At 46.0% G+C, this 22104-nt stretch overlaps 2 protein-coding genes across 2 annotated transcripts in view; one reads left to right on the forward strand and one right to left on the reverse strand.

Annotated features, from left to right (window-relative positions):
* LOC135899871 (oocyte zinc finger protein XlCOF28-like) overlaps positions 1–22104 on the forward strand; it is a 59054-nt gene that overhangs the window by 33745 nt on the left and 3205 nt on the right. Inside the window, exons 4-7 of the mRNA XM_070526579.1 lie at positions 2766–2782; positions 3521–3595; positions 5270–5377; positions 16308–16672. Of these exons, the coding sequence (XP_070382680.1) occupies positions 2766–2782; positions 3521–3595; positions 5270–5377; positions 16308–16672 (565 nt within the window). The remainder of the gene's footprint in view (positions 1–2765; positions 2783–3520; positions 3596–5269; positions 5378–16307; positions 16673–22104) is intronic.
* LOC135899824 (uncharacterized) lies at positions 6050–11221 on the reverse strand. Its single transcript, XM_065429182.2, has 3 exons — positions 9509–11221; positions 8680–8998; positions 6050–6170 (listed from the first exon to the last, which is right to left on the reverse strand). The coding sequence occupies exons 1-3, from the start codon at positions 10653–10655 to the stop codon at positions 6050–6052; spliced, it is 1587 nt and encodes a 528-aa protein (XP_065285254.1). The 5' UTR covers positions 10656–11221.

A 22104-nucleotide genomic window follows, 5' to 3' on the forward strand; every position in this document is an offset into this window, starting at 1 on the left:
TATTTGTTTCTTTAGTCTAATAGGTTTCTTTGGACTTTTTGCCTGTTTTCACAGACAGCGGATGGTGATCAGACTTTCTCCGCCAACACATAGGCGCGAGTGCAAACGCGCATACTTTCGCATAACCGAGTTGCGGGCCACATTTGTTTCCGAACAGCAACTAGCATTGGGAGACACGCGTGCTGTTGCGCACAGGTTTTCTGCTGTCGGAAGGTTTAGACACTAGACTGTAGTGGGGCACTCGCCAAAGATGGTCTTCCTCTCTTCCCATCACCCTCTCTCCTGTGGCAGCTGCGATAGAGGAGGATGGGCAGTCTCATTCTGCACGGGTGCTTGCGCTGCTGGAGGCAAAACACATATGACGAACTGGCTTATATGTAAAGCCACATATACTACTGCTAGAGATGGGCTGGTTAATAGCTTTGTTCTCTGTGGAACCATGCAATGAAACAGCAACCGCTACCTACGTATTCTGACTGTAACAAATCTATACAGTCGAGAGAATCAGTCCAAGTAGCTTTCTAGCAGCATTTATTTATTCGCTTCCATTCAACGTCATCGGTGGTAGTTTCTGCACATATTTTTATTGCTTTTCACAGACTGGCAATAGTGCTGTCAAACCTCCATAACTCAATGTCTATTGCTGCAATGAAATATTCTACATAGGCAGGTTTTAACATTACTCAGGAAAAGAAATCAGGCCAGATCTATTGCACCTCCTAAGCTGTAGTTAAGTGAAATTTTCTTAAAGCATTTGAATTAGTGCTATTCAGAATTTTTTGATGACCACGCTTCAAAATTGTCATGTGGTGCTTTCTTCCAAGTGTTTCTTTCCTCCGTCGTTTCTAGGTTTTGGTGTCCACACTGCGAGACAGATTTCATTGTATGCTCCTACGAGTGGCATGAAATAGCTCAACAGCTGTAAAAATGTTGCAAGAGGCTTACTGATTCTTGGCAATTTTACAAAGTTCATGCACAACAACACTGTCAATGTTGCAACAGGTGCTACGGAAAACAGGTGATTGAGCACAACTATTTGTATGCTTAAAGTATACTGAAGACTGTATTGCTTCAATGAAATTAAAGGGACACTAAAGTGAAGCACCAAATTAATACTGGTAACATTTTCTTTTAAAAATATATATTCATTAATTTTGCTGTAATAAGTTGTTACAAAAAAGAGTGGATGTCAAGTCCATATTTCTTCTTTTTTTCAATTTGCGGTGAATAACCTTAGTGCAGGTACGTCTGTAAACATAGTGGATTTCAAGGTATTTTCTAGTTTTTCGGACGTGGCTTGATAAAAGTTGTTAAAATTTTCTAAGTTCAGCTGTTGCCTCATTCGTATGCAATCTTAACTGATAAAGAATTAACTAGGTCCACGCAGACACCATCATACGACGTCAAGGCGTGATGGTGCGTTAACGTCAACTTGGCGGCGAAACCGGTTTTTCATTATTGCATCTTCTCCAGTTTATCAAGCATCTGGCAGTAAGAGTGGCTTTTGTATTGCAAAGTGTAATAATGTACGAGGATTGTGCCAAAAGTAACGCTAAGTTTGCATATATTTTTCATTAACCGATGTGTTTCATATTGTACATGTTTGTAGAGTAAATATTCATCTAATATTCCATAGTAACCTTTCTTTTTCATTGCAGGTAACTAATGGATTTCAGGCAGAAGTGAGGGGGCTGTCATTGAGTTTTTGAGCAAGCAGGGTTGCAGGCCATCTGGACATTCACCGAAAGCTACTGAATGTTTGGGGAGGTGACACTGTTGACAAGACCTATTTGCAGAGATGCATGAAAAAGTTTAAAAAAGAGTAAATGAGCGTTAAAGACAAACCATGCGGTGGAGCACCATCAGCTGTGACCAGTGACGAATTGTCAGCGAGCATATGGATTGATTCGTGCACACTTAAATTTTTTCAAAGACCATTCGAGCATTGAGTTCAACATTGACACAAATGCATCTCTTAGGATTGAGAGTATATTGAGTAGTAAATTTGTACTTTGAAGAAGTATTCTGCGAGCATGTACTATATGAAAACATAGGTCAATGAATAAAGCAGTTGTGCCAACTTTTGCATTACATTTGGTGGAACCCTCATACTAGTGCAGCTCCACTTCTTTTTCTTTGTTGTGTGTCTTTAAAGCCTTCTTCGCCTAATTCCCCTACTTTGGAGTGACCATGTTTCTAGTTATGAAAAGATGGACATTAGTGCTTTTAAACCTCATTGATTTAATGTCTCTCAAAGGAGAAGAGGCAGTGGAGGCATTCGAGGAGCCGAGGGTCACACTTCAGCACAAGCACTGATGCCGTCAGCGAGTGGAGCATAGCAAGCACCTTCAGTGCTTCTGCCAGCAGTGGCTGACATAATGTCGGGCACTGTCCATGCCATGCCATGTGATGTGACAGGCAGAAATGTTGAAAGCTAGGCACGTCAGATCTTGGCACGAGCATTTCTACTGGTGTCATTGGCTTGCTTTTCATCGATCAACGTCGCAGCGTTGACATGAAGTCGAAATTCCGATGAAAATGTCATTTGGTGAAGAATAAAGACACTGACCCAGATAGAGAAATCATTCAAGGTTCAAGTCGGCCGCGTGGTGCTGGAATGTCAAGTTCTTGATACAATTTCTTCATTGTGGCTGCCGTCTGTTTTATTTTCTTTGCGACTCGTCCCAGGAAAGATTTCTTCACACTCTCGGCTTTATCAGCTTTCACATAGTGTATGGGCACAGTCATGTTGCTGGGCCATACAGAGTGACCAAGCCAACAGGTAAATTCCTATTGGCTGCGACGTCATTGCACAAGCGAACCTCGACGGAGCAAACGTGTACACCGGCTGCCACAGTAGCGTGACTGGTGTTGCATGATGGGAGAGGGCATTGCTGCGATGCCACAACACTCACTTTCAGAAGCTGAAGCTATCCGCGCGTTCCTTGTCCGCGTAAGCTCTACGCCTGCATTCTAACTGCACCTCAGTAAGGCCAAATCAAAACATGCCAAGTATCTCAACGTGCTCGCTTGCCCATGAGGACTTCTTAACTGGAAGGGTCGCTATAGCAGCCAGTAAAAGCAAAGCCTTCAAGACTCGCTTGCGTTACTTGGAGGGGACTGTCACTGGTGCATGGATTTGGACACCACCCATAAAACTGGCCAAAACTATTTTCTTGTTGAAAAGTAATGTATCAGGTGTTCACTGCAATTTTTCAATTCGAAGCCTTATAAATTGTGTCCAATTCAAAATTATCACAGTGGTGCTGCCAGTCTTTTCCCTATGTTATACCATTTTCTCACTTATGCAATTGCTGCTTTTCCTAAATGTAATATTTTGAACAGCACAAAATGCATCTGTCAGGTTTGGCTTAACCTTGGTCATTGGTATCCCTCTAACTGTTGGCTCCTGCATTCACCTTGTTCACGTTTTGCTCATCGTCTAACTGTTATAGTACTTTTAGAAATAGAAATTGCTTGAGCCTTCTGAAATAAGATTCCTCTTCTCCCATGGTTTCAGGTGTCAGTCGCAGAAGACACAGCACTGGTTTGTGCCATGTGGGCATGAAGAAGATTGTGGTTATTATTATTAATGGTTTGGAACTTTTCAGTGCTCGCAATTTCTTAGTTTGTCGGTGGATGATTTGTTGTATGTTTTTCTTTCCGTGTTGGGGACGAGCTCACCACTTCGTTTGCTTTGAGTGCGGTGTGCAGTGTGTGACTGAGGCTACCTGGACCCTGAGGGAGAAAATCTGAGGAGCAAGCCAAGTAATATGGAGTTTTATGACCTCGCCCAAGTGGCTTTGTGTACGAAAAACCCCGAACTTTATTGTTGGCCCATTACTTTCTTCTATGCTCTCTTTGCATTCTTTTGTATGCTTGTTGGATTGCATCCCCCAACTTCAGGTCCCGTATTTCGAAAACTGCCTGATCCTTTTCATTGAAACTTGTATCATTGGGGCAACACTTGCAGCTGCAGCTATAAGTAGTAGCTGCAGAATGCAATTGGCTAATAGCTTGGTTAAGCACGGTGCCACAGGAGGTTGCCACAAGTGCTTCTGCTTGCTGCATCGTCCTGGTATTTTATAATCATGGTTGTACTCAATCTATAACTACTTTTACACATTCCACGAGTACTTAACATAATGCTGTTTACAAGTAGCCTTTGAGTTTGACTGCAAAAAAGACGGGAAGCTGTCGGAGGGCTGCATTGTCTCCATTCTTAGTTTTTCTTGCTTTCTTTTGTGAAGAAATGTTCCGAAGTCAATAAGCCCAACCAGAAACTGCTTATGTATTGCTAATGAGGCATTTGTAGGGACATCGTGAATTAACTACTGCAGCTTATGCTACTTTGTGGGTGTTTAAAGCAATAGCCCTTAGAAACTTGGACAGGTCACATAAGCCTATTGAGAAGTGTGTGTACGTCTGTTTGTGATCACTGGACATATTATATTTGTTATGTCGCATTTACTTTTATCTGTGCTGTTCTCATTTGCTTGTTTATTGTTTTCTCCACATTTGTAATTTGGTAAAGCTATTAAAATTTTGTGGTTAGTGGGTACTTTAGAGGCATTGTATATGGCCAGATTGGGGTGTTATATGGGCATGCTACTACTTTTGTGTTTCAGCTTAAGTTTCATGAGCATAGTAGGGTTAGAGAATGTGGAATATACATACACGAGGAAGTTCCAGACTCAACAGACTGTAAAGGGGACCTCCCGTTTGTATTGTTAGAAAACCTAAATTCACTGCAGCTATGCATTAATACCAGAAAGCAGCATAGTACTAGAGCCAGTAAACTTGCAAAAAAATATTTAATAGGCACAACAATTACTGTAAAAAGTGTTAACCAGTGGAATGGTTATATCAAGTACAAAATTGAAGGCGGTTTCATTTACATCTGTAAAAGTTAGATGGTGCTTTCTAGTGGTGAGGTAGTAATAAGTGCAATTATAATGTGGCTGAAAAAGTTGTAGTAACATTGCCATTACTAGTTCTTTATTACTGGTAATTAGCAGCTATTATCAGAAGCAAATCCAGGGGACCTGGAGTCGGGAAACTGCTTGTTAGTAATTATGGGGATTCCAGCTTTTCGCTGAGAAATTTATGTACAAGTATTCCAAGTGAATGTTTCTTTAGTTTCTGGACTGATAAAAGTACCGTGGAAAATTGTGCACTAGTGATGTACATTTAGCTGCTACGTGTGATAATGCTGATTGCCTGTTTATGATAATTGTCTTCTTTTCCTCTTCCTCAAAACCCCGAGCAGTGCGTGTGGAACGAGGTGCGGAAATATCCCTCCCATGGACTGATCTGGAGGAACAGGATTCTTCTGCACCTGTCGACAACGTCGGAAGTGTGGTGCTTCCGGAAACAGGTAGGCAAGCATATACCAACACAAAGCGCACGCTTTGTGTCGGATGGGAATGTAACATACGGGAGTCGATGGAATTTGGGTCAGAACTGCGAAAACGTGACATAGCAGCCAGGAAAACACAACAGCGAGGAATATATTAATGCCGTTCCACTGTGTATGCGTGTATATATATATATATATATATATATATATATATATATATATATATATATATAAATATAGTACAGACACCCGCTTGCCCTACGGCTCCCTGAAATAAACACCTTTTACACACCCCATATAACAGAGTGGTGGAGGTGCTGCGTATCTAAGCATCCAATGACGAAATCGCTACCACCTGAACCTTACCGCATTTGTCGACTGGCGGGACTTCCACCATCCTCGACAGCAGACATGTGCTGTGAGGCTTGGGCTGAACGCAGGAAGACTCGCATAGTAGGGTAACGGTTTAATGCGGGTTAAGGTTACATTTAACACACCGACTGATCACTCCAGCGGCAATGGCTTGACTGACTCGCCCATCGCGGGCAAACAGCAAAAACAAGCGAGGCTCCCGGAAACGGAAGCAGGACAAGGTAGGTGACGATGTCGCTGCGGCTGCTTGTTGCGCAGGTCACGTTGCGCCATCTGTAGCAGCCCACACCAACTGGGCCTAGCACACCATCACGTCACTCACATTCCACCCCGTCCGGATGACCAAGCCCCTTGGTCTAACTTGGCGTTCATGTAGTCACTCAAGCACGAAGTCTCGCAAGTGACGGGGAAGGTGGCGCACACGCTGTTGGCGCTGAGGCTGTGTTTGGTGTATGGCAGTTTCATCATCAGGGACTGTAGTGGCGGATGTTTCCCCTTCAAGGCTGGACGAAAGATGTGCCACAGGAGATGACGGAGGTACATACAACTTAATTTGTGAAACATGCACAGTTCTTGGCTGGTTAAGCAGGCGAGCTATCATTCCTGACACACGCAAAGCCTTAAATGTGGATGCAGTCAACTGCTCAGTGAGACGGTAGAGCCCTCTGAAGCGCGGTGCCATTTTCTCGTGGGCCGCTGGCGCTTGACGTTTGATCCATACTATGTCACCTACTGTGAAGCTATGAGAGCGATGGGTACTATCATAGTGGCGTTTGCGGGAGGCTTGAGCTGCTTCTGAATTGGCAGATGCCTCTGAACGTTGCGCTGTTACGTCAAGGACGCGCTCAACAAGGCCGGTTTGTTGGAGCGACCGTTGTTGCTGGAGAGGAACCTTAGGCACGTAGCTGAAGAGTAACTGGAATGGCGAAAAGCCGGTGCTCGAATTCGCCGAAGTGTTGACCGCAAAGGCTGCTTCACGGAGCTTCGCAGGCCAAGATAAAGGTTCCAAAGCACATATTTTCCTTAATACTGTAAGTAATGTTCCATTGCTTCGTTCAACGAGGCCATTCCCTTCAGGTCGGTAGGCTGTTGAATAGTGCAGCTCAACGTTATGTAAATGCATGAATCGCTTGAGCTCTGTCGACTCAAAGGCCGACCCATGGTCTGAGAGACAGTGGTCAGGTGCACCATAGCAATAAAATACTTTATGCAAAGTCTGAATAACTTCGCGTGCCGAGGTTGACGGAACGGCTCCTGGAGCAATAAAGCGAGTTGCAAAATCAATCACGTTCAGTATGTACCGTGATGAGTTGCTGGGAGGCATAGTTATGTGGTCGATAGCAATGCTCGAGAATGGAACATCTGAAGTCGGCATTTTGCCAAGAAAACCAACGCTTCTTGAGGTTGGACGGTTATACTGCTGGCAGCACTGGCAGGATGACACGTAGCTTTTGACTGCCTTTTCCATATCTGGCCACCAGTAGCGGTCTTGCACTTTGTGTAAAGTCCGCTTGACGTCGAAGTGACCTGCACCATCATGTAGTGCCTGGAGAATGGCGGGACGCAATGACGATGGCGCTACAACAGCATATGTTCCTGAAGGTGTCCGATGGTATAGCACGTTGTCGATTAGGTTGAACTCGGCCGGGGCATCTCCATTAGCAAGGCTTTGAAGAATTGCACTGCATTCGGGGTCTTTTTCTTGAGCGGTAACCAGCGCTTGAGCGGAGTGTGTGACTGCACACGAAAGTCTCGACAAATGGTCAGCTACAACATTCTGCCGTCCAGGCAAATGTCTGACCGAGAAGTCAAATTCAACCAGGTCCATGAGCATGGAAGTAAATCTGCGAGATGGTTTCACACACTTCGTCAAGCAAGCAACAGTCCAGTTATCTGTAACTAGGACGAACTTGATTCCGATTAGATACTGACGAAATTTCACTGTTATTGCCCAATGTACTGCGATGCCTTCCCACACGTTACTGTGAAGCTTGCGTTCGTCTAGCGTCAGGGATCGGCTAGCATAGGCAATAACACGTTCTTTGCCATCCTGATATTGTGACAACACTGCTCCTATGGCTTCACCGGAAGCATCAGTGGTTACTGTTGTTGCTGCATATTGATTGAAATGAGCAAGTAGTGGTGGCTTTGTAAGGGCTGAGCGAATAGCTTGGAAGGCACTTTCGCATTCTGGGGACCACAGAAATGTGGACGACTTGACAAGAGCTTGAAGAGGGGCTACCACTTTAGCGAAGCCCTTGATGAATCGACGGTAAAAGCTGGCTGTCTGTATCCAGGAAAGGACTTCCTTTTGGTTTCGGGGAGTTGCGATACGGTACATGGCAGCTGCTCTTTCTGGATCCGGGCGATGGCCTTCGCGTGAAATGATGAACCCCAGAAATTTGATGCAAGCGAGACCGAAGGAACATTTCTCAAGTGAGGCCTTAAGTCCACTGGTATGCAGCAACTGGAGGGCCTCTTCCATCAAGTCTGCGAATGTGGCGAATGACTCTGCATAGATAAGGATGTCATCGAGATATACTCGTATGCCGCTTTTATCCGGGCGAGGCTGAAGGTCTTGGAATACCAGTTGCAAGGCTCGCTGAAATGTGGACGGCGCATTCTTTAATCCGAATGGCATTCGGGTCCACATGTAAGTTCCGTGGTGGGTGATGAATGCGGTTTTCTCATAGTCCTGGGGTCTCAGGCTGACTTGCCAGTAGGCGCACTTAATGTCCATTGTGGCGAAGTAGGCGCAGCCAGCGATGTCCTGAATGATGTCATCCACCAGAGGTAGGGGGTGCACAACCTTGATTGTACGTTCATTAAGTGGAATGTAATTCACACACAAGCGTTTCTTTCCACTGCGAGACACCACAACGACTGGGAATGCCCACGGGCCAGATGCAGGGAGGATGATATTTTGAGCAAGAAGCTTTTTAACTTGCCTTTCGAGGAATTGCCTGTCTTCTAGCGTATATCTGTAAGGGCTGCGGCTGTACGGCACGGTATTGGGCAGCAAATCAATGCGATGTTGAGTGTCGGTAAAATGACCGATGTCATCTTCATGGCGAGAAAAGACGGCATTGTTCTTGGCCAGTATGTCAGCAATGACAGACTGCTGTTCAGGCGAGAGCTGGCTGCCTAGGCTGGCTGGTGGAAGTTCGGGGTGGATGGTCACAGGCACCGTAGTGCGGACTTGTAGTGTGGCAGTGCTGCTTTCCAGCGGCACTGTCTTCGCCGCCAAAACTTGCCAGGGAGGCTCTTCTGGCGAAGGTAAGGGTTCTCGTTGTAGACAGTCTTGTAACGTTGCTTCTGCCGGCGCAAAAAGTTTTGAGCGGGCTAAAATGACGGCATTGGCCATTCGCGGGACCAGACGCTGAGTAGCTAGAAGCGTTACACCCGTGGCTGGATGTTGTAGCTGAGTGGGCTCTGGTGGCTGGAAGATCAAGCGGGCTCGCGCTGCCAAAAACCAGTCTTCACCCAGAATAAGGGGTAGGACGTTGTTCTCCAAAACTGCTGCCTCAACCACACCAGTGATAGGGCCAATAGTTATCTTAAGGAGGGCGGACCCAACTGGTAGCGCTGTACCACCTCCAACGACGACAAGAGGGAAATTAGTCCATGGCAAGATCATTGCGGAAGGTAGGATGGCTTTAGAAATCAATGTCACGTTCGAGCCAGAGTCCGGATATGCTTCATGTTCTCCGACTCCTGCAATAGCCGCCGTGAAAAATGGACATTGATGTTGGGAGCCTTCAAGTTTTTCAGGCATACTGTGAAAGGCCCGTGGCTGTTGGGCATCAGGGATGATTGACGGTGGTGCCCTGTTGCTACGCGAGGGACATGCCGATGCCAAATGCCCTAACTCTTTGCACTTGTAACAAGTTGCTTGTGCGATGTCTTGGCCGCTCCGGAATGCTGGGGCCCCATACTGCGCAGAAATGGCTTCGTATCTTCGTTCCTGTTGTTCCTTAGGCAACTCGGAAATGCGCTGTCTTGGCTGTGCTGTTGTAGCTGTTGGCGGAGCTGGTGGCTGATAGTTATATTGCTGACGTCCTGAATTGCCACTTTGAAATGAACGAGGGGGTGGCTTCTGTGGAAGCAGCGGCTGTTTTACGCTTGCCCTGTCATGGGCACGTTGAGTGCACTTGTCTAGGCTTGTGCACGTGGACATGAAGTCACGCACTGTTAACGGCCTATTAGCCGCGATGGCCGCAATGACATGTGGTTCTTGAAGACCTTGTAGTAGGTAATCAATTTTCTGGGCGTCGGTAAGGGTGACGGGGCAGCTTTCAACCACACGCAGCTTTGCGTAAGCGTATTCTTGTAGGCTCTCGCCTGGGCCCTGTCTGATCTTTATGACGCGTTCCTGCCATTCGATGAGGGTCAGCTCCGATGAAAATGTTTCCTTCAGGGCGGCGCTCCATGTTTCCCAGGTTGAATGGTGATTTCCAAAAGCGAGGTGCCAATTACGAGCTGTGCCTTTCAGTTTACTTGCGGCAATGAGACGGGTGGTGGCGTCGTCCCATGCGGCAAGCTGCTGTACCCGGCGGATGTCATTGAGCCAGACATTAACATTTTGTGCTGGAGACTGATCGAAGTACGCAATCGATGACGACAGGTCTGGCAGTGTGGTAACTGTAGTCGAGGGGCGTGGCAGCTGTTGGAACAGAAGTGCCAGACTTTCGAGCGTCGCGGTATCAAGGGTCAAACCTGAGTTGCCGGCGGTACCCGCCCTCTCCACGCTTGACCGTGGCGTTGCTTCACGACGTTGGTGAATGTCGGCTTCGAGGCGCTGAATGAGCTCTTCCTTAGAGCCGGTGCTCTCTAACTCGCGTCGGGCCAATTCATCGTGGATAAGGTCGACTCCGAGCCGCGACATGGTTGTTGAGTCAAGCTCTTCCCAAATAATTCCTGGCATGATGCACCGCAAAGTGAGGCTGGGCGCACGGGAGACTAGGCGAGTGAGCGCTAAGCCACAGGTTATGCGCGGGATTCAAGTTAGTTCCGGGCTAGTTGTGAACATTCACGGCACTCTTCATCTGACGGCCGTGCTTTTCTTCTGATGCAGAGTGAACACAGACGAACGGTAAAATGGCTGAAGTATCTTCAGGCGTGAGTCTTCGGCGGCGTGAGGGCGCGACTACAATGACGAATGCGGCTGAAGAGGCGTACTGACCGTCGTTCTTGCGCTGCCGTGGCTGAATGGCTTGGCAGAGGTTCGGGGTCGACTGCGCCAGATGTGAGGCTTGGGCTGAACGCAGGAAGACTCGCATAGTAGGGTAACGGTTTAATGCGGGTTAAGGTTACATTTAACACACCGACTGATCACTCCAGCGGCAATGGCTTGACTGACTCGCCCATCGCGGGCAAACAGCAAAAACAAGCGAGGCTCCCGGAAACGGAAGCAGGACAAGGTAGGTGACGATGTCGCTGCGGCTGCTTGTTGCGCAGGTCACGTTGCGCCATCTGTAGCAGCCCACACCAACTGGGCCTAGCACACCATCACGTCACTCACAGTGCCGATAAACTGAAGCTCTGAGGCCGACGGCACAGTGAGCTGAACAAACCTTGTCCCAAAGGGCCCAACTCTCTGGCAAGACTTGTACTATGTACATAGAAGAGGTCCTCAAGCTATGTAGACTCGTGGATTCTAGTATGCCCGATGAAAATAAGGTGGGTCATCTTCTTAAGGGCCTAGCTGAAGATGTGTACCAGTTCTTGATAGCCAAAGAAAACCCGACATCTGTGGCCAACATAATCCAACATTGCCGTGCGTTTGAAGCACCGAAGATGCATCGCGTGGCACCAAAATTTGGCCGTTTGGCTAATGTGCTAACGTTGGCCTGCGTTGATGCGAGCACACCATCTGATCTGTGTCGGCGATGTGACAGATAGTCTGGGAAGAGCTCCGCTGGTGCCACGAAATTGGCCGTTGGGGTTGTGGCGACTCTCGAGGCAACGAGCCCAAACTACCACCTGCGTTGTGGCAACCCTCTATTAATGCAGCGAACGTGGGCGATTTAGAGCTGGGCTTCCATCTGAACCCACGAATCCGCCTCGCTTCAACAACGAGTGGCAGCGCCGCACTTCTTATTCGGTGGAGCGGTACCGTACCACTTATTCAGGGCACAGAGAAGATGATCATGACAGATACCCCATGCTCGCTGACAGAAATGAAGGCTATGAGCAGCATTGTGAATTTCGGCCTCGTGTGTGCTATAGTTGCGGTGTCCCTGGCCACATCACCAGGTTTTGCGACTGCCGTTGACCTTTCCGAGAAGAACCTCCACGAGTGACGTACCAGTCAAATTATCAACCTTATTCCATATCATGGCTTCCACACCCGCCAACCAATCGTGGACTTCATCAAGGTAGCTTCCGGAACCCATCACCAGCCTTCGATCGCAACTGAAGGCCAACGCCTGCTCCACGTGCTCCGTGGTCTCCATCGCCACAACATCGCCTGCTATCCCCACTACCGGAAAACTAGGTAGCGTGGCCGATGGGGATGAGGTTGCTGGACACTGTTCACTGCCTACCGACATTCCTCCACCAGTTTTATGCTGAAAAACAAAATTCACGTGCTTGACGACATACCTACAATGGCTCTTGTGGATACTGGGGAAACAATTTCCATGATGAGTGTAAATTTTAAAGCCCAGCTGGGACAAAAAGTGATGTTTTCTTGGAACAATATTTCTACATTTTGTAGTGTTAGTGGTGACACATTGTGCCTGGTCGGTGCTTGTACTGTGGATGTGTGTTGATGTGGCAAAGTATTTACCACTGAATTCTCCATTATTCCTCGATCCACGCGCAATGTTATTTTAGGCATCAATTTTTTGCAGAAGTGTGGCGCAACCATTGACTGTTGAATTGGGGAGTTTTCAGTACAACGCGAGGTTATGACAGGACTGATGGAGAACTCGTCAAGACAGTGCCTTTTGTGTTTCTGAGTACACCGTCATGCCCCCACTATGCACAGTGTGTATTCAGGTCATTTGCTTTGGTACCAACCCTGCCATATTTGATGCCGCAACGGAGCCTCTTCATTTGACCTGTGTAAAGAATAATGTTTTGGTTCCGCACTGTTTAGTGTCGGTGGTTGAAGGACACTCTGAATTATGGCCAACGAACTACGCGCCCCAGCCCATACTTCTCCCTTCTGGCATGAAGCTCGCTCTCTTCAAAGAAGAGACACCAGTGTAACTGGCTGCACTTGAAGGTGCAGATGAGTCCCTGCATCCCTGCCCATCGTACTCAAAACTACTTCAGATGGTGATCAAGTCACTCAGCACGAGTGAGCACTACACGTTATTGGGTGTTCTATACAAGCACTCGCAAGTGTTTGACTTCACAGACTAACAAGACGTCCCAAATTCCGATTTCTCTAATACGCCATCGTATAAATACCGGATTAGCGCACCCTGTACAATAGAAGCCATACAGAGTATCCCCGACTGAGCGCAAGATAATTGGCAAGCAAGTTCAGGAAATGCTGCCAGGAAATTGGAGAACGTCCCAGCGAGCGCATCACTAGTGTATATCATTGATGCTGTGCATGAATGATCGCTGTGACTATCACATTACACAAAGTTATTCATCGCTAGTGAATCAATCTTAGTATGTCGTATAGTCAATAAATAATAGTTACTGAATCGCTGTCTGAATGACATTTCATTTTATATCTATGACGCTATTCTGCATGAAAATTGTAGAACGTCCTAGTGAGTGCATCACTAGTGATTACTAAAACTCGGCGGTTTCACTTAACAGTGGTAACACAAAAGTGCTCATACTTGCTACAGCTTGATTGATAATACTGACGGCACTCGCCAGTGAAAGCTGCCTCAGTGTAAAATAGATGAACAATATTCACCAGTGACTTAAGCATACGAGTTTATAGGAGGCATAGTGAGTCACTCGTTTCATCGCATTTCATTGGATATATATGAAGTTATGTTGTGCAAAACACCTAGAACCCTGAACTGTGCATTATATTTCACTTGTGCTCACTAGTGACCAGACTATATCAGTTAGGTGTATTGTGCAAATAAATCTTATTCATGAGTGTTTTAGTTGTAATAATGACAAGGTGTTCGATTGGAGGCTGTGGATATCGCAGTAGAATAGTGAATCATATTCACTAGTGACAGAAGCCTCCCAGCGGGGGCCTAGTGATTATCATCGAATCACTCGTTATTGTTTCATTTGATAGCCATGACCAAGTCGCATGTGTATCATTAACTCAACGTACTCATACTGATATTTCCTCTCAATCTATTTTGAGAATTGTCATCTACTGTGTCGCTCTCATAACGAAGTAGAAAACAAAAACTTCCAAAAGCTGTCGTTAGTCATGTGGCAGGATAGCTACTGGTCTAATTGTCTACATACGCAAATTTTCACAAGTCTTGAAATTCAAGGCTTCTTGAATTCCGTTATGCCTGGATTAAATTCACTGGCATTTGGATTATTTCGGCTGGTGTTCGGATTAAATTGAGTGGCGCTCGGATTAAAATCACTGGCACTTGGATTAAATTGACTGGCGCTTGGATTAAATTGAGCGGGACAACCTGTAGTTCACCCATGCAAAATGTAGCGTGTGATGCGGGCTGACATCGGGTCCCTGGCTGTATACTCCCGTAATTTGTAGGTCGTTACTATATCTTCTTCCAGGCCTTCCAATGAAAAGATGTATTTAGTGGTTTGCCTTCCTTCGCCTGTATAGGAAGCCTGCTGATGCCATCTGCTGCCAGTAGTTGTTTTTGTGGCGCATACCGTAGATTATACTGATAGCCACCCAAGAAGTGTGTTGGCCATTAAATGCTAGGAGCAGTTATTGGGGGTGTCTGCTGGTCAGGCCTCAGCAGTTCCAGCAGAGGTTTATATTCAGTGACCAGGGTAATTTGGCGACCTTGAAGATGGTAAGGAAAACGGGATGCTCAAAAATGGGTGCTAATGCCTCTCTCTCCACCTGCGAGAATTCTGTTTCAGGTTGCGTTCAGGAGCGGAATTTAATTGCACTATGCTCATTTCCCTCTGAGTTAAATAGAACTGAGCCTACGCTGTACGTAGATAAGTCACATTCTAGCTTCAGTTCCTTGTTGAGGTCAAAGTGAATCAAAAGTTTGGCATTCTTCAAGTTTCGTTTACTCTTTCAAACGCAGATTTTATGGGTGTGTACAGATGGGTATGTGCCATGGGTATGCCATCATGCCACTATTCATGTGCCATCGCTGTGATGCCGTTGTCATCTTACAATTTCACGGCATTGTTGTCGGCAATCGTTTACGCCGGGCAAGCGACCTTGCTGAAACTGCCGTCATGTGCTGTCTATATGGGAGGCAAAATGCTCTCACATTGTTTAGTACTGGGCACTCGGCACGAATTGGGCACGAATTCTCAGTCCGTCATCAAAATTCCACCGTCATTTCTTCGTCAATTTTCGTTCACTTCCTCGTCATCACGCCATTATCATTCTGCTGTCTTCACAAATGCTAAGTATCGGACAGGTTCCGAGATATGCATAATAATGCAGAGTGCATTCTTGCGCCATGAAACTTAGGATGAGAAGTCATTATGGTGCCACTTACTGATATTAAAAAAACTGATTTATGCATTGAAACACAAAAGTAACTGGGAACACCCAGTATTTCGTCACACACTTTAGGTATGAATGGATATCTTTAAACTATCTCGAATCTTGAAAATTCATTTCAAGTAAATGCAAACTCATGCGAGCTCATCGGCTGTAATTAATAAATTACAGTGTCCTAAAGCAAAACTTTTTGTGCGCAAACAAACAGGGACGAAGAAGAGGGGCAACACAAGGACGAGCGCTTCTCCTCGTGTGTTCGTCCTTGTGTTGCCCCTCTTCTTCGTCCCTGTTTGTTTGCACACAAAAAGTTTTAAGATGAATCTGTTCCAACTAGGCTGACTCGCAGTTGTCCTAAAGTAAAATGGTGACTTTTTAGAGGCAATTATGAATTCAATTTCTCATACGAATAATATCCTCCTCTTTGAATAATCCAGCCCAATGACATGAATTAGTCTATTTGCCGCAGGCGATATTTAAAAATCATTTCTGGTTTGAAAAATGACAGCCAGTGCAATGTGACCATCCAAGTGTAGTGAATACCCATTACCCATCACCAGAGGGAAGAAGAAATTGGCAACAAAGAGGTAGACAAGAATTTGGCAACATAGGCCATCCTCGTAGTGGGTGTGCGCATTTAATGTACAGTTCTGTTGTACTTAAATAAAGGCTCCATCATTGCAGTACACTTGCCTGACAGTGTTACATATTGAGGAGCATTGGATTGCTCTTGCGTCAATGTCATTTTTTTTGGTGTAAAGTAACACTTCATATATGTCATTTTATGAAGGCATTTTGGTCATTAGCATGACGCTTGCATAACATTTACTCTACTATATACACTACTATAAGTGCAAACATCACCGGAAGCTTCACATAACACTGATAGCCACCTATGCACAGGATCCAACAATCTTTTATCGTCGGTGCGCCCTTTGATTATTGACTCGACTTTTGCATTCCCGCTCGTAGCCGGCCCCTCGCTGCTTCCAGAGGAGAGGCCTCGGCCACCGCCAGCGGGCGCCATTGTTCCGCACCAGTGCCGCTTCTGCCCGTATGCGACGTGGCAGAAGTTCCGTCTGGCCGTGCACGAGCGAGTGCACACGGGCGAGCGACCCCATCGGTGCCACGTCTGTAGCCGTGCGTTTGCGCAGAGTGCACATTTGGTGGGCCACATGCGGTCGCACACCGGCGAGCGCCCCTTTCGGTGCCACGTGTGCAACCGTGGGTTCGCGCAGAACTCGGACGTGGTGCGCCACATGCGGTCGCACACTGGCGAGCGGCCCTACTCGTGCCCGCACTGCCCGGCCGTCTTTGCTCAGCGCAGCAGCGCCAAGGTGCACATGCGCAGGCACCTAGACCCACACAGTGGTGGCCGCAGGCACAGAGCCTCCCTGGACAACAGAGCCAGTGGGATGCCATAGATGTGTTTTTGATTGCAGAACACTGCATGCGTTAAGGGGGAGATGGCCTCTACACAACTTTTTTCCTGCAAGATTGCTGCAAATACATTCAAGTCAATCTCCTAGCTTTACGAAAGAGAGATCGGACACTGCGATCCTTCAGCTACATTGGGAATGATGGGGAGTATAGTGAAACCTTGGTCAACGAGCACAAATATAGCTATCAAAATCCAAAGTGTTTCTTAAGGTTCGCCTTCAAAAGTGGAACATGATAGCATTCAAAGATCCCTGACTGCTTCTCATGCTTCCCGGCAACATCAGCGTATGTAACTGTAATGTTTCCCGCGAAACGCTGGCCTCAAACGCTGTGCACAAAAGCGGACTTTGTGGTAGAAACGCGGCCTCTTAATATTGCTAGAGGTATTGTAAGGAACCAGGCGCACCACTCCATGGCCCTCGAGACAGCCACGCCCAGGTGTGCGCATGGTCCATGAATTGTAAAGACGCTGGAAAGGGGGTGGCTGAAGAGTCAACCGAGTGGCATGCCGCGATCGGTAGCGATGTACATTTTAAAAACTCTACAATAAACTACAGGCTTGATGTGGAGCACTTAGATGCTTCAATTAATGATCCGAAGGACCTACCCTAATGACTCGAACATTTCTACAAGATCGTCATGTTTCAGAACCCCTTTAATCTCGTGCACTAGGCATGTAAAAAATCAATTTACTTTGAAGAACTTCCAATAATTCGACTCTGACGGGACCGAAGAAGTTGGCCGAATTATCCGGCTAGTAGACTTAAACAAGATGCCGAAAATGCGGTAGAACACACCACTGATTCATTTGCCAGTATATGCCCGATTCTAACACGCCCCCGATTCATATGGGTGCCCATTTTCAATGTATGCAAAGTAGCAAACTAGAAATGACATTAACGCTCCTAAACAAAGCAGAAATGTAACGCGCCCGATTTTTTTTTCAAAAAAGATACGTTTCACACTGGCAACCGGTTTGCTAAAGTCAGCTTCGCCGCAGGATTATTCAGAATCAGATATGCCGCAATACACACCTGTAGTGCGGTAAAGCATACCAACTCCGCGAAGGCGGTTTTGGTAGCATGTCTGGTTGCACCGCGCAAGCAATTTTCGGACCGATTTTCTCGAAAGTAAAAATGGCGCGCATTTGAATCGTGTAAATATCGTAATCACACATTGGGAACTATGGTTACTGCTTTAAAATATCCCTAGGTTAGGCCTAAAATAGGCGTTTTCGACGGAAGATGATGTCTATTCAGCACATTTACTGTACCCTGTGCTGCGTCGAGACAGACGCTGCAACTAAAGGGGTCGCTATAGGCACCCTGCAATGGTCAGTCGGCGCAGCGATCGGCTCAGCCGTCAGCGCCACTGTGTCAGTTGCGCGAAACACCGAGGCGGCCACCGCTGCGGGGGCATATGCTTTTGCGGCGCTCGTTTGAAACTTAGCGGACCTTCTAAATTGTGGTTTTAAGGCAATCGAAAACATCGAGGTCTATTTTGGACTACCGACGCTTGAGAAAGGACGTCAAATTTACGACAACAGCCATGTATATCATGTAAAAGAAGTAAACAGCACGGACATCACAGCGAGGTGCTTAAATTAAGTCATGGTGTTTTAGGTGCCAAAACCACGATATGATTAGGTGGCACGCCGTGGTGGGGGACTCCGGAATAATTTGGACCACCTGGGGTTCTTTAACATAGACCTAAATCAAATTACAAGGGTGTTTTTGTATTTAGACCCCATCGAAATTCGGCCGCCGTGGCCGGGATTTAATCCCGCGACCTCGTGCTTAGCAGCCCAACACCATCTATAGCCACTAAGCAACCACCGCAGGTCGCGAAGTATTTGTCACAACAAAACAAGCATACTTACGTCGAACTGAAAGTGAGTTAACAAATCATGATTTTATGCCATTTAAGTGAGCAAATACGGCCGTGGTCGTCTTTTAACTGTGATTTGTCGCTTCATTACTTGGAGCGTACCTTGCACCTCTCGGTTCTGGCGAATTGGCAGGCAAGTTATTTTTTCTCCGTTGACAAAGTGCCTCGAGCATATCCTGGTATTGCTGTTCATGCTCGTATGTGAGAGGGCATCACCGCTGAAGCATCATAGAGGGCAATCAGCTGAGACTAAACAACGTGAAGACTGAACAAATATGCGCTAGCGTGTGCGAGAGAATGCTAATTTTCGAATATTCGACGTGTCCTGCAGTGTACTCCAATTTTAGCTCTGTTGTTCTGAGCGTGAGAAAATATCGGCGTGAATGAGCTCGGTTCCAGCATTCGCGTCTTGATCTTGGCGCAGAAAGAAGCACAGCGTGTACAAAGCTCCAGCATGGAGCACTCACGAAGCTAGATTTGACACCTAACAACCACTGCGCGTTTGTTTTGGAGCAAGACGAGCTAAACAGCTATCTAAACTGATTTACAAGAGCGGGAATCAGTTGACGCTTTATTGCGTGTTTTTACGGATGTCACTGCTGGTTCTTAATTTATTTTACTTAGTTCGTTTAACAGAATTCAGAAGACCGACACGAACCACGACGATCCACTGCAGCCGCCAGGTTGCTTCCCCTGGTTTTGAAGGGAAGCGGTACAATTTGATACCGATCGACATTCCCTTCGACGTGGTGACAATCCTTAACGCAGCAGTATCTGCGCTTAGTCTTTTTGTTCACACTTCTCAAAAAGGAGCTGCCAAGAGGCCGCGGTGAATCCATTGAAAAATTGGAAAAGTAGGCTTTCAGGCGGGCCTGAGCGCACCATGGACAATGGTGAAATGACGGTGAGGGCCTACCCGCGGGTGCTCACCGCCGCTACTAGGTGGCGCGACATGTACAGGCCAAACTTCATTGCAGGGTGCCCATTGAGGACACCATAGGGGTCAGGCGCATGCGGGCTGACTGGTCAAGTTTAAATTATCCGGCGAAGGTTAATTTTTGCATTTAAATAACGAAATTTTGGGCCCATAGAAATTCATGGACGCTGGCCGGGACCTTCGGTTGCGGTCAACAATACCGGAGTCAAGTTAACAGCAGTCTACTGTACTAGTATGCACCCATTGCTTAAATTATGTAATGTTTGGTGAGGTCAGTGGCTGCTATTATTCGGCCCACATTAGCGACACCATTTGATGCATGCTTTTAAAGGACCGCACAGGAAAACCTCACTTCTATGTTGGCCTCTGTATCTCCCAGATTGTCTTAATTTTAGGCTACGGTTGACATGTTGCTCAAGAAATTTATGTTGCATTGCTATGTGCGCCATCATGATGTACAATTCCAGATTAGACTTGCTTGCTGCGGAGTGTGCATTAGCTGTTCAGCAACTACAGATGTGCTTCATCAACATTGACACAATCCATAAAAACTAATGCTGCGCCTTAGCTATCGCTAAACTATAAAAAAACTAAAGCCATCACTAACTACGGTCTTGAAAATCAAATTTCTTTGTAAATAAAGGCACTGATTGCGAACTCGTGCTCTCATAATCATCACTAGGCATTGCTGTTACCTGAACAATCTTCTGTGTGTAGCGATCTCTGCCATGGAACACAACCACTGTATACTGTTCTTTTGTTCGAGAAAAAAAAAATAAAGAAAAAAAGGTGGTTAGAATTGTGGCTGTTGTACTGGTACTCTTGAATTCTTAAATCTGTATTTTTTTTACTCTTGAGATAAAAAGGTTCTGTAAGATATGTGTTAATATTAGTCGCAGTACGATATATCTAGAGTAAAAACTTGAATCTCATTTTCTTTTCAGTAAAAGAGTAATGCATCTTTATGTCATGCACGTTAAAACTACTTCACTTCTCAGGCTTATTTGTGCCACCCATTGTAGCTGTTTCTGCGACAGATGGTGCTTTTGTTTACGCTGTTGCAGTGTTTGTAACCTGCGGCATCGTAAGTGCATTTTCACTTTTTCACAATTATGTACATTGACTTTTGCTTGTTTACTTGTCTTTGACATTGTTTTGCCTGTAAAATTTTCTCCTGTAGCTCAAGGCAGTTTTGCATTGCAGTCAGCATAGGAATGTTTATACATTGAGCACTGTAAAGAAGTTTCGGATCAGTTCACTATGCTGTTACTCGTCTGGAAGCATTGTAGCACTTCATTTATACCAAAAGGTCTGTTTACAGGAAACCTTTTTGCTGAATGAGGTTGCATAATTTATTTTCCTTAAATCATGCTCATTGAATACTAGATGTCATCCACACTGCACCCTCCAGTGGCGGTTTGCTCCGAGCATTGTAAACGACTCTCGTAGGCCATGCTTCTGCAGACTGCAGTCACTGGAAGAGATTTGAGACACCGGAAATGACTTCATGGCTGCCATATTTTGAACATCTGATGTAGCTGTGCCAGCATTCTTGGAGGCCATTCTTTGTTGTGCACTATTGCAAAGCTTAAATGAAGAGATTCATTCAGAGAGGGTGGCATAATCGATGAATTCTCCTTTGGGGGGAGTAAACAATGGCCAAGCTGCATTTTCTTGAAGTGGAATCTATCAGGTGTTCAGTGCTATTTTTAATTATGAACTGTACACATAAGGTTGTGTTTACTTAAATATTTTCACAGTGGTGCCACCAATCCTGTCCTAGGTTTATGCCATTTTTCCGATGAAAGTTCAGTTCTCTGTAAAGATGACACTTTGGAGAGAGCAAATCTCTCTCTTAGGTTTGTCTTAGTCTTTCTCTTTAGTGTCTGTGTTACTTTGATAGTGCTTTTGAAAATCATATTTTTTCAGAGTTCTGAAGTCAGATTTCTTCCATGGTTGCAGGTGTCACTTCCAGGCAGGAGGAAGATTGTGGTCATTATTATATGGGGTTGCACAGCTTTCGAGTGCTCACAAATTTTTATTTCTTGGTAGATGATCTGTTGTTTTGTTCATTTTGTGTTTTGTAAACAAGCTTGCCACTTAATTAGGGTATGGTGTGTAATGTGCGACTCTGACTCAGGCTAATTGGAACCGGTAGAGGAAAACCTGAAGAGCGAGCCAAGCAACATTTTTCATTGAAACTTGCGTCACTGTGTATAATGTAATTTTTCTTTAGTGTGTTCCTCCCTTTCTCAGTTTGTAAAATTTTTTTTCTACATCTATTGTAGCATTCCTGTCTTCTATCTTATCTATTCACCTGCATCTTTCTCACGGCTGCGGTACGTGTCGGATGCACGCTGAGGTGTGAGAGAGTTATGGTGCTTGTAGTCTTTCATTTCCTAGATCCTGTTTCCCTTTTATTGCAACAAAACTACTGTTACTACTACTGTGACTGGTATGGTCACAGACCGGTCTGGTTGCGGCCGGACAGGTCTTCGTCTGGGT

Source organism: Dermacentor albipictus, chromosome 10 (genome assembly GCF_038994185.2).
Source record: "Dermacentor albipictus isolate Rhodes 1998 colony chromosome 10, USDA_Dalb.pri_finalv2, whole genome shotgun sequence".
NCBI classification, from domain to species: Eukaryota; Metazoa; Arthropoda; class Arachnida; order Ixodida; family Ixodidae; genus Dermacentor; species Dermacentor albipictus.

What these genes read in the sequence shown, in the direction of transcription:
- LOC135899824 (XM_065429182.2), bottom strand. Translation starts at nt 10,655, where the DNA reads ATGCCAGGAATTATTTGGGAAGAGCTTGACTCAACAACCATGTCGCGG. An exon ending in ACAGCCACGGGCCTTTCACA is followed by an intron (nt 8,999 to 9,508) that starts GTATGCCTGAAA and finishes TACCTTCGCCAG; the next exon opens with AAGAGCCTCCCTGGCAAGTT. An exon ending in GACAGGCAATTCCTCGAAAG is followed by an intron (nt 6,171 to 8,679) that starts GCAAGTTAAAAA and finishes CACCAAACACAG; the next exon opens with CCTCAGCGCCAACAGCGTGT.